Below are 15467 nucleotides of genomic sequence, written 5' to 3' on the forward strand. Positions count from 1 at the left end.
ATTCCATGCTTTTACTGCCAAGGGCACAGGTTTGATCCCTAGTCAGGGAACTAAGATCCTGCAAGCCATGCGGCAGAGCCAAAAAAAACCCATATATATGTATGCAAAAATCCTCAACAACATACTAACAAACTGAAAGGATTATAGACTGTGACCAAGTGGGATTTATCCCTGGAATACAAGCATAGGTCAACATACAAAAATCAAAGCAAGAGACCACATTAATAGAATGAACAGGGAAAAAAAACCACATGGTCATCCTGATGCAGAAAAAGCATTTGACAAAATTCAACACCCTTTTGCAATAAAAACACTAAGTAAACTAGAAATACAAGAGAATTTCCTCAGCATAATAACAGTCATACATGAAAAACACACAGCTAACATCACACTCAATGATTAAAGACTGAATGCTTTTCCCTAAGATCAGAAACAAGGTAAGGATGTCCGCTTTCACCACTTCTATTCAACAAAGTACTGAAAGTTCTAGCCTGCACAAACAGGCAAGAAAAATAAATCAAAGGCATTCAAACTGGAAAGGAAGAAGTAAAATTATCTCTGTTCACAGATGACAAGATCTTATATGTAGAAAACCCTAATGACCCCCCCACACACACACACAGAGAGCTAAAAAATGAATTCAGCCAAGTTACAGGACACAAAATCAACAACACACAAAAATCAGTTGTAAAAAAAACAAACAACCCAATCCAAAAATGGGCAGAAGACCTAAACAGACATTTCTCCAAAGAAGATATACAGATGGCCAACAGACACATGAAAGAATGCTCAACATCCTTAATCATTAGAGAAATGCAAATCAAAACTACAATGAGGTATCATCTCACACCAGTCAGAATGGCCATCATCAAAAAATCTAGAAACAATAAATGCTGGAGAGGGTGTGGAGAAAAGGGAACACTCTTGCACTGTTGGTGGGAATGTAAATTGATACAGCCACTATGGAGAACAGTATGGAGGTTCCTTAAAAAACTAAAAACAGAACTACCATACGACCCAGCAATCCCACTACTGGGCATATACCCTGAGAAAACCATAATTCAAAAAGAGTCATGTACCAAAATGTTCATTGCAGCTCTATTTACAATAGCCAGGAGGACATGGAAGCAACCAAAGTGTCCATCATCGGATGAATGGATAAAGAAGATGTGGCACATATATACAATGGAATATTACTCAGCCATAAAAAGAAATGAAATGGAGGTATTTGTAATGAGGTGGATGGAGTTAGAGTCTGTCATACAGAGTGAAGTAAGTCAGAAAGAGAAAAACAAATACAGTATGCTAACACATATATATGGAATCTAAGGGAAAAAAAAAAAAAAGGACATGAAGAACCTAGTGGCAAGATGGGAATAAAGACACAGACCTACTGAAGAATGGACCTGAGGATATGGGGAGGGGGAGGGGTGAGATGTGACAGGGTGAGAGAGTGTCATGGACATATATACACTACCAAATGTAAAATAGATAGGTAGTGGGAAGCAGCCGCATAGCACAGGGAGATCAGCTCGGTGCTTTTGTACCTAGAGGGGTGGGATAGGGAGGGTGGGAGGGAGGGAGATGCAAGAGGGAAGAGATATGGGAACATATGTATATGTATAACTGATTCATTTTGTTTTAAAGCAGAAACTAACACACCATTGTAAAGCAATTATACTTCAATAAAGATGTTAAAAAAAATAAAATAAAATAAATAAAAGTCTAAATATTTGTATTAAAAAAATCAGTTGTATTTCTATATACTAGCAATGAACAATTCAAAAATAAAGAAAACAATTCCATTTACAAAAGTATCATAAAGAATAAAATACTTAGGAATAAATTTAATTAAGGAGGCTGAAAGCCTTGTGCACTGAAAACTATAAAAGACTGCCAAAAGAAATTAAAGATCTAAATAAATGGAAAGACATCTGTGTTCATGAACTAAAAGTCTTAATACTTTAAGGTGACAATACCACCCAAAATGATCTACAGACATAACACAAGCCCTATAAAAATCCCAAAGGCATTTTTTTACAGAAATAGAAAAACTCATCCTAAAATTCATATGGAATTTCGAGGGATATTGAATAGTCAAAATACTTTTGAAAAAGAAGAACAAAGTTGGAAGACTTGATCTTCTGAATTTTGAAACTTACAACAAAGCTTTAGTAATCAAAACAGTATGGTACCAGCATAATGATACATATTCCATACACCAATGGAATAGAAGACAAAGTCCAGAAATAAAGAGTTACATAAATGGTCAATTAAATTTTGACAAGGGTGCCAAGTCCATTCAGTGGAGAAAGGATAATGTTTTGAACAAACAGCATGAGGAAAACTGGATATCCACATGCAAAAGCATGAAGCTAGATCCCACCTTACACCACATATAAAAATTAACTCAAAATGGATCAAAGATCTAAATTGAAGAGCCAAAACTACAAAACTCTTAGAAGAAAACAAGGGGGAAATCTTCACTGAGCTAGATTTGGCAACCGTTTCTTAAGTATTACACCAAAAGCACAGAGAACAAAAGAAAAATTGGATAAACTGGACTTCATCAAAATAAAAAATTCTCCATCAAAGGATACTATCAAGAGAGTGGGAAGACAACTCACAGAATGGGAGAAAATATCTGTGGGAAAAAATATTTTAGCTGACAAGGACTAGTATCCAGAATATATTTAGAACTCAACAACAAAAAACAAACGACTCAGTTTTTAAAATGGATAAAAGACTTAAAAAAATTTCACCAAATAAGATATAAAATGGTCAATAAGTACATGAAAACATGTTCAACATCACCAGTCTTTAGGAAAATGCAAATCGAAACTGTAAGATATTACCTTCACACTTATAAGGGTGACAATTATTTAAAAAAACAAAAAGGAAAATAACAGGGGTTGATGAAGATGTGGAGAAATTCAAATTCTAGTGCACTGTTGGTGGGAATGTTAAAAAGGCAGCTACGGTGGAATACTGTTTGGCAGATCCTCAAACTGTTAAACACAGAATTATCATGTGACCCAGAAATCCCACACCTAGATATATACCCAAAAGAACTGTAAACAAGGACTCAAACAGATACTCTAACACCAATGTTCATAGCAGCATTATTTATAACAGCCTTTTCAAAAAGTGGAAACTAGCCAAGTGTCTATCAAGAGATGAATAAACAAAAAAGTGATATACAATGCAATATTATTCAGCCATAAAAAATGGAATGAAGTTCTGATACATGCTACAACATAGATGAACCTTGAAAACATTATGCTAAGTGAAATAAGCCAGACACCAAAGGACAAATACTGTATTATTCCACTTACATGAAGTACCTAAAATAGGCAAATTCATAGAGACAAAAAGTAGAACAGAGGTTACCAAGGATTGGGGAAACAGGAAAATGGGGAGTTACTACTTGATGAACACAGCGTTTCTCTTTGGGATATGATGAAAAGGTTCTGGAAATAGTGTTGAAGGTGACACAACACTGTGAATGTACTTAATAACACTGAATTTTACACTTAAAAATGGTTTATGAAAAAAGGACAAAAAGAAAAAAAGCAGGAAAGAAAGACAGGAACAAAAGAAAAAAGATCATAAAAATAGAATACAGCAAAATGGCAAACTCAATCCAACCATATCAATAACTAGTAAAAATACATATGAACACTCCAAACAAAAGGAAACTGAAATTATAAGAACAGATAATAAAGCAAGACTCAAGAACACTCTATCTACAAAGAAATAGACTTTAAATGCAAATTCAAGATAGCTACAGTAATCAAAATATAAAGATATGTGAAATAAGGACAGACACATAGATAAATGGAACAGAATAGAGTTCAAAAATACACCTACAGATATAGAGTCAATTGATTTTCTAAAAAAGTCCCAAGGTAATTCAGTGGAGAGAGGAAGGTCTTTTCAAGAAATGGAACTGGATCAATTAGATATCTTCATGGGAAAAAATAAGCTTCAACCTTTCCCTTGCATTATATCAAAAATTACCCTGACATGAATCATAGATCTTAACACAAAAATTAAAACTTTAAAACTTCCAGAAAAAAATGTAGAAGAAATTTTTTGCAACTGTAGGATAGGAAAAGATTGTCTTAGATAGGGCTCCAAAAGTGCAAACTATAAAACAAAACTCACACGCCCCCCCCCCACCAAAAAAAAGAAAAAGATACACTGGGCTCCATCAAAATTAAAACGTTCTGCTCAAATCACACCACTAGGAATATCAAAAGACAATGCACATATATTCACAAAAAACATTCACACTCACACACACACACCTGACAAACTTGTATCCAGAATATAAAAAGACCTCTCACAACTCAATAAGAAGACAAACCCAGTTTAAAACAAGGGCAAAAGTCTAGTTACCCTATATTTCACAAGACTGTCTTTTATTGAACCCTGTTAGCCATTTTTTATTTTTGTGTAAATCAAATGCACTTCAATCCAAGGCTCAGATCTTATCCCACACATTTGGGTTAGGCACACAAATTTAACCTTTTGCCATCATTAGACATTGTAAGAGACAAGAGTTAATAAAATGAGATGGGATAGCTTAGTCCCGAAGCACTTAGGGGTGAAAATGGACTCCAGTTTGAATTGAGTAATTTAGTAATATTTGTTCCACAGTTTTAAAGTAAATTCATACTGTCTTTAAAAAAAAAAAAAAAGACAAAAGATCTGGACAGACACTACACAAAGATAAATGAAGTGGGAAATAAATATTCAAAATCAGGTTCAGCATGATTTGTAATCATGTATATGCAAATTAAAATCATAAAGAGATACCTCTACACATCTATGAGACTGGCTAAAATTAAAATGATTTACAATGACAAGCACTGAAGGATGTAAAGCAAATGTGACTCTTATGCATTGCTGGTGGGAATGTTACAACCATTTTAGAAAAGTGTAGCACAGAGGAAAGACCAGTGATGATACAGGGAGAAAGTGGCAATCTGCAAGTCAAGGAGAGAGGACTCAGAAAATAAAAAACCTATGGACGCCTTGATCTTGAACTTCCAGCTGCCAGAACTGTGAAAAAATATATTTCTGTTGTTTAAGACACCCGGTCTATGATAATTTTGTTATGGCAGCCCCAGCAAACTAATACTGTTGCTATATAAGACTACTGTAAAAATAAAATTACCTATTAGTTTCAAAAGAAAGAAAACAGTGTAGCAAATCTTAAAAAGTTAATCATAACACTTACCAGATGACCCAGCAATTCCACGCCTAGGTATTTACCCAAGGGCACTGAAAATAAATGTTCATGGCTGTTTTATTCACAATAGTCAAAAGTTAAAAACAACCCAGTATGTATCAAAAGCTGAATGGATAAATATATTGTGGAATACATCCACTGGAATACTACTCATCAAATGAATGTATACTGTATGATTCCACATATATGAAATCCAAGAAAGAGCAAAATGAAATCTCTAGTAACCAAAAGTTCGTGCTGGAGGTGGGAGGACTGACTCAGAGAGGCACAAGACAACTTTTCGGGGGTCACCACTGACCTCTGAATATATTCCTAGTTGTGACAATACAACTGAAACATCAGCATTATCTTCCAATTAGATATGGTAGAAAAACACATTTCTGATTTATTGAAACAGATTTCAAGTCCCTAACACAGAAATTAAAACAAGTGACTAAAACTGCCTCCTATTTTACTGAACATGTCTCTCAAAAGATCATGCCTGCCTACCTGCCCTGTTGTTTACATGGTATTAAAATGTAAAGTTCTATAAGTATATCTATAATCATAAATTTACATTGAACCCTTTTAACTTAGCCTATAGCCAATTTCAATCTACTAAACCAAAGACTGATAAAAACTGCTTTAGTTAGAATTTTTATATATAATCAAGTAAATGGCAATAAAAAGAAAAACAGCCCACCTAATGCTCCCCCAAAATATTAGACTTAGAGACTCATAGCTGTAATTCACTAGAAGTAGGCTGACACCATTTTTTAGGAACAATCAATAAAATAACCAGTAAAAAGTCAATAAAATAAGAAGCCTGTATTTGGAGCATTGTTTATATTCATTTAAGATACACTGCAATTTTTAAAACTTACATGTACTGGAATGGAAAAGAGAAGTACTGGCTTAAGCATCCAACTAGAAAATAAAGCCCTTAGAACCGAGAAATTGGAAATTTGATACATTACTAGTTTGAAGAACCTTACACTAAATTAATTTTTCTCAAACAATGATGAATGGTCCAGCAGGGGGTGACAAATAGTAAGGTAAACTACAGACCTTCAATAAACATTACCTGACCATATGGAATAAAATATATACCCAAAAATACTACTGTAACTTTGAAATGTATGAAAAATAACATACTAAAGTTTACAAAAAGTAAGCTGCTTGTTTTTGTCTGGATATTAATCCTCGTTTTCTGACACTATGTGATGAAAGATAAAACCAAAAAAATATGATCATAAATGCTGTATGGGTATTATGCGTTAAATATAAATTTGGATAACATTAAGTTCAATTAGTTTAAAAAAAAAAAAGAGGGTTTGTGGGTGTGTAATTTTAATATGCTTATGTCTCCACAACTGGCAATCCCATACCTAAGCATAAACCCATTATTCTGGATCTGAGCAGAGCATCACCCTGACCTGGTGGTAGCTGAATCCGGTCACATATGTAAGTAATTTAGAGACTATCTAAATCAAACATAGGTACTGAAGATGTTTATCATCATATATGATTACACTGTACGTTTAAAAAGGCATACTGAATTTGCTACGCTGAAGTTGTCACAAAAACCTATGTATGTTTTAAATGCATTTAAGACGTCATCTCAACCTAGAGATTATCATACTAAGTGAAGTAAGTCAGAAAGAGAAAGACAGATACCATATGATATCATTTATATGACTCACCGACATAGAAAACAAACTTATGGTTACCAAAGGGGAAAGGGGGTGGGGGAGGAATAAATTGGGAGTTTGGGATTAGCAGATACAAACTACTATATATAAAACAGATAAACAACAAAAGTCCTACTGTGCATAGCACAGGGAACTATATTCAATATTCTGCAATAAACCATAATGGAAAAGAATATTAAAAAGAATATATATATACACATATATATGTATAACTGAATCACTTTGCTGTATAGCAGAAACTAACACAACATTGTAAATCAACTATACTTCAATTAAAAAAGAAGTCATCTCAGACCTAATTTAATACTGGAAACGGTTACATGGCATATTTACAAATTTTCCTATCAATAAGCAATTTTTAAAAGCTTGAAATAAAATTTTCTAAAATGTTCACCAACTACATCATCTTACAGACATCTCAAAAAAAATTCATTAGTTCCTTAATTATCGATCACCTATTACGTGGCAAAGATTATGTAAATCATACTTTTTCCCACCTATGCATAAATCAAAAATGTTTGCATATAAGTATTGTTTTATCAGATTGAGAAAATATCAGTTACAATAAGAACATTAGTGGATAAAACAAACTTAGACTATCCCTTCCTTCTATAAAAAATATTTCATAAAATGCTTCTATGATAAATTTGAAAAATATTTTCTCATGATACATGGTGTTAATGTATCACCATATATCATCAGAAAACATTCTGTTGCAGCTTAGCAACAAAATTATAAATCTCAGAGGACAGACAATACACAGTAAAAATTAATGGAGGATATACTTTCCTTTTTTTTTTGTCGCACCACGCAACATAAAATACATTCACTATATATAAACCATGGTATAACTTAAATGTGACTTAAGTGTATCATCTTAACTAATGCTCAAAAAAATGTTACTAATTTGTAGTAAGGCCCATCTAAATTTTCATCTAGTGCCAAGACTTTTCTTGAAGAAAAACCATAAATCAATGTGATATAATTTAATCCTGAAATCTGTACTATGTAGTTTCATTTTTTAATCATACATAATAATATGCATGAAAAATTACACATAAGTCTACACTAAAAAAATTCTGCTTATTCTGTCAATAAGACACCAGTATGATTTTAATTTTTACTTCCCTAATGCCTAATGATGCTGAGTATCATATATGCATATTTGCCATTCACGTATATTCTTTGGTGAAGTGTCTGTTCAAATCTTTTGCCTATTTTTTAATTGGGTTGTTTGTGTTCTTACCAATGTTGAAAGTTTTTTATATATTCTGAAAGCAAGTCCTTTATCAAATATATACTTTGCAAACATTTTCTGTCTATGGCTTGCTTGTCTTTTCATTCTTCTAGCAGCATCGCTCACAGAAGTTTTAAATTTTGATAATGTCTAATTTACCAATTTGTGTGTGGCAGGGAGAATTGTGCTTTGGGTTATATATCTAAGAAATCATTTTCTAATTCAGAGACATAAAAATGTTCTCCTACGTTTCCCTTTAGAAGTTCTATAGTTTTCGGTTTTATATTTAGGACTATGATCCATTTTCAGTTTTCTTTTTTTCTTATATGAAGTAAGGTATAAATACAAGTTCACTGTTATACATATGGATATCCAATTTTCCCAGTACCATCTGTTGAAAAGACTATCTTTTCTCCACTAAATGTGTCAAAAATCCGTTGTTCTTACATGTGCGCGTCTATTTCTGGGCTTTCTATTCCATTCCATTGACCTATTTGTCTATCTTTTTGTCTTGATTAGTATAAGTCATTGTAACAGGTCTTCAAATCAGGTATAGTTAATGCTCCAACTGTGCCTGTTTTATGGTTTTTTTAAAAAGTTTTGGTTATTCTAGATCCTTTGCATTTCCATATGAATTTTAAAATCAGTTTGTCAATTTTTAATAAAAGCCTGCTGGGATGCAGGTTGTAACTGTGCTGAATCTATACAAATCAATTTAGGGAAAATGGGCATATTAATAAACACTATAAAGTCTTCCAATTCACAGACAATGTTTATTTACTTATTTAGGTCTTCTTTAATTGTCCTCAACAATGTTTTCTAGTTGTCAGTTTATGACTGTGTATCTTCTGTCAAATTCAACCCTAAGTAGTTCATATTTTCAATGCTATTATAAGTGGTATTTTTGAATTTCAACTTCCAATTGCTTGTTAATATTATACAGAAATAAAGGGAATTCCCTGGCAGTCCAGTGGTTAGGACTCCACACTTCCACTGCACGGGGCATGAGTTTGATCCCTGGTTGGGGAACTAAGATTCCCGCAAGCCACGCGGCACAGCCAAAAACAAAAAAAAGAAAAAAAAAGAAATAAAACTAATTTTTGTATATTGATCATATATCCTGAAATCTTGCTAAACTCCTGTATTAGTTCTATAAACTTTTTTTTGTGAACTCAAAACAAGATACTACTACACACTTATTAGAATGGCTAAAATTAAGATGACTGACTATAACGAGTGTTGACAAGGATGCAGAAAAAGTGCAGTTTTCATACACTTCAGGTAGAACACCTCGGCAATTTCTTTCAACGTTAAACATACATCTACTATATGATCTGGCCATTCCATACCTACGTATTTGTCAAAGAGAAATGAAAGCATATGTCCATAAAAATACCTGTATATGAATGTTCATAACAGCTTGATTTGTAATAGCCAAAAACTAGGAACAACTCAAATATCAATCAACAGGTGAATGAATAAACCAACTGTGGGATACCCATATAATGGAAAACTACTCAGCAATGAAACGGAATGAGCTATTGATACACACAACATAGATGAATCTCAAAATAATTAAGCTGACTGAAAGAAGCCAAACAAAAACACAAACTGTATGATTCCATTTACATAAAGTTCATTAAAATGCCAACCAATCTATAATGACAGAAAGCAGATCCATAAATGCCTGAGGAGGGATTACCAAGGGGCATAAGGAAACTTTTGGGGGGTGATAGTTATGTTCACTAGCTTAATATTGGTGATGGTTTCATGTCAAAACTTGCCAAACTGTACATTTTCAATATGTTGCAGTTTACTGTATATCGCTTAGACCTCAATTTTAAAAAAAAGAAAAGGTACCAGCATAATCATCACTAGGCACCAGAATATACTTTTTAAATTGATATATAACTTTAAAGTGATACATAATTCACAAAGCATAAAATTCAACCTTTTAAAGCATACAATTCAGAGGCATTTTTGTATATTGACAAGGTTATGCAACAATCACCACTATTTAATTGCAGAACATTTTCACCACTCTAAAGAGTGGTATCCATTAGCAGCCACTGACATTCCCCCCCAAGTCCCTCAGAATATAATTAACTTTCAGATGACAATGTATTTCATCTGGTCACTACATTTCAAGCCTCAAGACCTTTCAAGTTTGAGAGATTGGTTTTCAGTTAATCTCAGGGGCCTGCTACTCTTCATCATTTTATTCTTTCTAGTGAGAGCCAGACCCATACAAATATAGACATTGATAATTTCAGAGATGCTCCAATCACAGAAATAGCATTTAGTATACATGTGTAACTGTAATAGTGATTACCAAATTATTACTTTTATTAAAACATTAATTCCAAATGTACAAACTTTATCTCCCTCTTGGCTTCTCCTTACTATCAATGCCAGGACTGGCCAAGACTGAACCACAGTGGTGAATGATGAAGACATGATGCCTTTGAAATTTTTGAATAGCACATAATCTGCAAAGCTTTAAAAATTTAAATTAACACAATCCATTTTGAGATAACTCCACAATTTACTATACTTTCTCAACAACTTGTCATCGTTTAACATTTATAAAACTTTGGGTAAAGCCAAAGCCTCATTGGAAGGATGAGTTTATACTCTGCATTGTACCAACATAGAACATTATGATTAATAATTGTGCCTTTTTAAGAAATGAAACTGAGTTATTTGTAGTGAGGTGGATGGACCTAGAGTCTGTCATACAGAGTGAAGTAAGTCAGAAAAAGAAAAACAAACACCGTATACTAACACATATATATGGAATCTAAAAAACAATGGTTCCTGCCCCTAGCAGGACGGGAATAAGACGCAGATGTAGAGAATGGACTTGAGGACACGGGGAGGGGGAAGGGTAAGCTGGGACGAAGTGAGAGAGTAGCATTGACATATATACACTACCAAATGTAAAATAGATAGCTAGTGGGAAGCATCTGCATGGCACAGGGAGATTAGCTCGGTGCTTTGTGACCACCTAGAGGGGTGGGATAAGGAGGGTGGGAGGGAGACGCAAGAGGGAGGGGATATGGGGATATACGTATACATATAGTTGATTCACTTTGTTATACAGCAGAAACTAACACAACACTGAAAAGCAATTATACTCCAATAAAGATGTTAAAATAAATAATAAAATAATTGTGCCTTTTTTTAGAAAAAGAAGATATCACCATTTGCATTACAGCATCTGTTATTTCTAGGAGAGATGATAATCATAATCAAAATCTAGCAATTTTTTATTATGGAAGAGTATCAGTGATGACAAGTATACATAATAAACCTTGGAATAATTTGTGTTTGTTTTTTAATGATTCTATTATTCGAGAGTTTATTTTTTGGAGCACAGAAATTAAATATGATAAAGCAAAAAATAACAGCTGATACTAAGATTTTTACACTTCTATATTTAGCACATATTGTGAAAAAACAGTGAAGCATTACTCACTGCTTTAAAATTAACTTTTTATATAATATATTCCGAGCACACTAAATCACAAGTTCAATATATTCCCATGATGTGCCTAAGCAATGTATTTGAGCATTATAAATTGAAATGTTGTTGAAGCATGCTTTGTGAAGGATATTACATTTCCTTAGTCAAAACAGGGAATAAGCATTGCAGTATGACTATGTAATTGAAATATCAAAGATAGGAAAATTCAAAAAGAACATGTAATGCACATCTTTGATATTCTTTTGGCATAACTACTTTCAAAGCACGTTACTAAGCGTTAGGAGACTCTTGATATTTGAGATGGATATAATCAAAGACCTTCTGAACCTAAAAAGGTACAAATTCCACTAAACACATCCACTTCAGAAAAATTACTGGGTACCCAATGAAAAGAAGAAAACCGCAAAGCCTCATTAAAATGCAGGTGTTAGGTAGTTCTTTAAGCACTTGGTAGGTATTCAAAATTTTGCCTGAAAAATTATGAACTGCTTCATCATGGACCTTGCAACTTGTCAGTAGTCAAAGCTGTGACTGCTACACCCTTGAATGTCAAGAGGCTGCTCTAAATGTTTAAGAATGACGAATGAAGAAATGAATTCAACAGATCTTCTAGGCACCATGCCAACATGAGACTTGTCACCTAAAAAACAGCATTTCTCCTGGACATTTCTCCTAGGGAAATGAAAACTTAAGTTCACATAAGACCTGTATACAAATGTTAAAGTAGCTCAATTTATAATCACCAAAAACTTGAAACAACCAAATTTCCTTCAACCAGTGAATCAATAAACAAAAGGACTTACCAAGTTCATTGAGACTCTGAGCAGCTTTTGTTATCTCTCTACTTCCCCCCTGCAGTTGTCCCTGGAGTCTCTTACTGAGATACAAGATGCGAATGATTCTCCGAAGCAAATCACAGGCGACCTGTGCAATGTTAAATAAGTAAAGTCAATCCACGAAGTTTTATTACTATGTGAATCTGTCTCTTCTTTCCAGATGCTAAAAATTCACTCATGTATTTTTTGTTTTCCACCCATCAGAAATCTAAATAATCACAAGTCTTAAAAAGCAGCATTTTACAATAAGCTCCAATTTATCCCAAAGAGAATTTGAGATTGAGGTGCTATGAAACCTAAGCACTTTTCTCCTCAGTCATAGACCAGTTTTCTTCCCTAGGCCAGTGGCTCTCAGTCTTGACTTCATATTAAATTCAAGTGTGTAGGGGGATTTCCCTGGTGGTCCAGTGGTAAAGAATCCGTCTTTCAATGCAGGGGACGCCAGTTGGATCCCTGCTCGGGGAACTAAGATCCCACATGCCACGGGGAAACTAAGCCCGCGTGCCACAACTAGAGAGAGAAAACCCGCACACCACAACTACAGAGAGAAGCCCAAGCACCACAACTAGAGAGAAGCCTGCGTGATGAAACGAAAGATCCCGCATGCCACAACTAAGACCCGACGCGGCCAAAAAAATAAAGAGAAAAAAAAATTCAAGTGTGTAGGTTCAAGAAGTTCCAATGCCCAAGCAAGACAGAGCCCTGACCAATTAAAGCAGAATCAGTATTTCTTTTAATATCCTCATGCAGTCCGTGTGTAGCCAAGGTTGACAACCACTGTGCTAGGGCTGCTTAGCTTCCTACTACTGTTTCCAGTCCTAGTTTCTCTTTCCCAAGTCCCTAGGGGAACAGACTTAAAATGCCCAATTTCACTAGATCTTAAAGAATAAGCATGCCCTTACTGATATTTCCTAATTTTTTTATCATTAATAACAAATTGTAAAAGATAAAGTTATTAAAACAAACCAAAAAAACCCTATCATTTATGTCACCTCTATTCCCTTTTTTCCAGATCCAATAGTGGGTCTTAACCTATCCAAAAGACTAAGACATGAAATAAAGACTTGTGTATTTCAAGATACTTTATTACAGAGGCAATCCAGGGCAATTGCCTGGGGAGAATGAAGAGGGAGACTGATGGAGTAACACATATATAGTGACCTTCAGCTTCAGTGGTGATAATAAAGAAAAGAGAGACAGTCTATGCTGCTGCATCACCACCATCTCTGAATGGCCCTGAAGCTGGTTGAGAAGCAAGAACATCTCCCATGTAAGGAGGAAAATCCTAACTGGTAGCAATAAAAATTAAAAGCCCTAGGAAGACAGGGTCCCTGAGGCTTCAAATATAAACATTTTTTCTGAATGAAGTACACATACACCTCAGAGCCACACACAGCCACACTCATGCACACACAACATACACAAACATACAATCAAATACACACTTACAAACATATGTATATTAAAGGCAGCCAAGTATTAAACATGTTTACTTTTTACTGACTGCTTTTCTGAGTAACTGTAGTCTGAAGTACTTAAAATAATAAAAATGTCAAATAAGAATTTCTCCCTGTAAACTGGAAGATTTGCACATCTTAATCTTTAATTAAATTTTATTTATTTTCTGAATAGGTAATAGAAGCATGATTCAAAATTCAAAAGATTAGAAGATAAAAAGTCATCCTCATATTTTTATGTCTCAACTGTGCACTCACCAAAAACAACCACTGTTATCAGTTTCTTGCTTGTCAGAATTATATTTTTAGATGTACCATTTGGAATGTAGAATCCCAAGCAATCATTCCTCTTGGATTCTAAATACATCATGAGGAGAAATAACAGATCTAATCACCAAGAACTGTCCTTCCAGAATTCCCAGTACCTACCCAATAAAGGATATGCCCTCAAACATGAAAGCTTTGAGTTTATTTCTAATGCTTTTCTGTTTAACCATACTTAATCTGTCACCAAGTCTTACTGATTATTCTTCTGTTGCATAACACAATGGCTATTTTACCTCTATTCCTACAAGCATCACCCTAATTCAAATCTTTATCACCTTCACCTTAACACTGTTGTCTCTTGGCTAGCTTTCCAGTCTCTTACTGAAATCCATCTTGCCAGATTTACCTTCTTAGAAACAGATTTCAGCACTCCAGCCCCCTTTTTAATAAACCTCAGTGGCTCTCTACTAACAGATCATGTTACATCATCTTAGAATAGCATTTAATAAAACGCTCAGTCGGGCTTCCCTGGTGGCGCAGTGGATAAGAATCTGCCTGCCAATGCAGGAGACACAGGTTCAATCCCTGGTCCGGGACGATCCCACATGCTGTGGAGCAACTAATAGTTGTGGCCCATGCGCCACAACTATTGAGCCTGCGTGCCATAACTACTGAAGCTCGCGTGCTTAGAGCCCACGCACTGCAATGATGAGAAGCCCCCACTTGCCACAACTAAGACCCAACGCAGCCAAAGCTAAATAAATAAATTTATATATAAAAAAAAAAATCCTCAGTCAACACGTCTTAGATAATCTGTAAGGCAGCAACTCTCACCATTTCCTAATATAGTTGCTTCCACTCCAATCAATTTCCTTTTCCTCCTTATTTTTCATTTCAGACTTTTATTATCAAATATATTATTCAGCACTAAAAAGAAATGATCTATCAAGCCATGAAAAGACACAGAGGAATCTTAAATGCATTTTACTAAGGGAAAGAGGCAATCTGAAAAGGCTACATACTATATGATTCCAACTATATGACATTCTGGAAAAGACACAACTATGGAGACAGTAAACAGATCAGCGGTTGCCAGGAGTTGGGGGGATGAAGAGTCAGAGTACAGAGGATTTTTAGGGCACTGAAAATACTCCATATGATACTATAATGATGGATATATATCATTATACATTTTTCAAAACCCACAGAATGTACACCAAGAGTGAACTACGGAC

At 34.4% G+C, this 15467-nt stretch overlaps 1 protein-coding gene across 1 annotated transcript in view; it reads right to left on the reverse strand.

Moving 5' to 3' along the window:
* COG5 (component of oligomeric golgi complex 5) overlaps positions 1–15467 on the reverse strand; it is a 285164-nt gene that overhangs the window by 234721 nt on the left and 34976 nt on the right. The window contains exon 6 of the mRNA XM_007180888.3: positions 12476–12596. Within this exon, the coding sequence (XP_007180950.1) occupies positions 12476–12596 (121 nt within the window). The remainder of the gene's footprint in view (positions 1–12475; positions 12597–15467) is intronic.

This window comes from Balaenoptera acutorostrata, chromosome 7 (genome assembly GCF_949987535.1).
Source record: "Balaenoptera acutorostrata chromosome 7, mBalAcu1.1, whole genome shotgun sequence".
NCBI lineage: Eukaryota > Metazoa > Chordata > Mammalia > Artiodactyla > Balaenopteridae > Balaenoptera > Balaenoptera acutorostrata.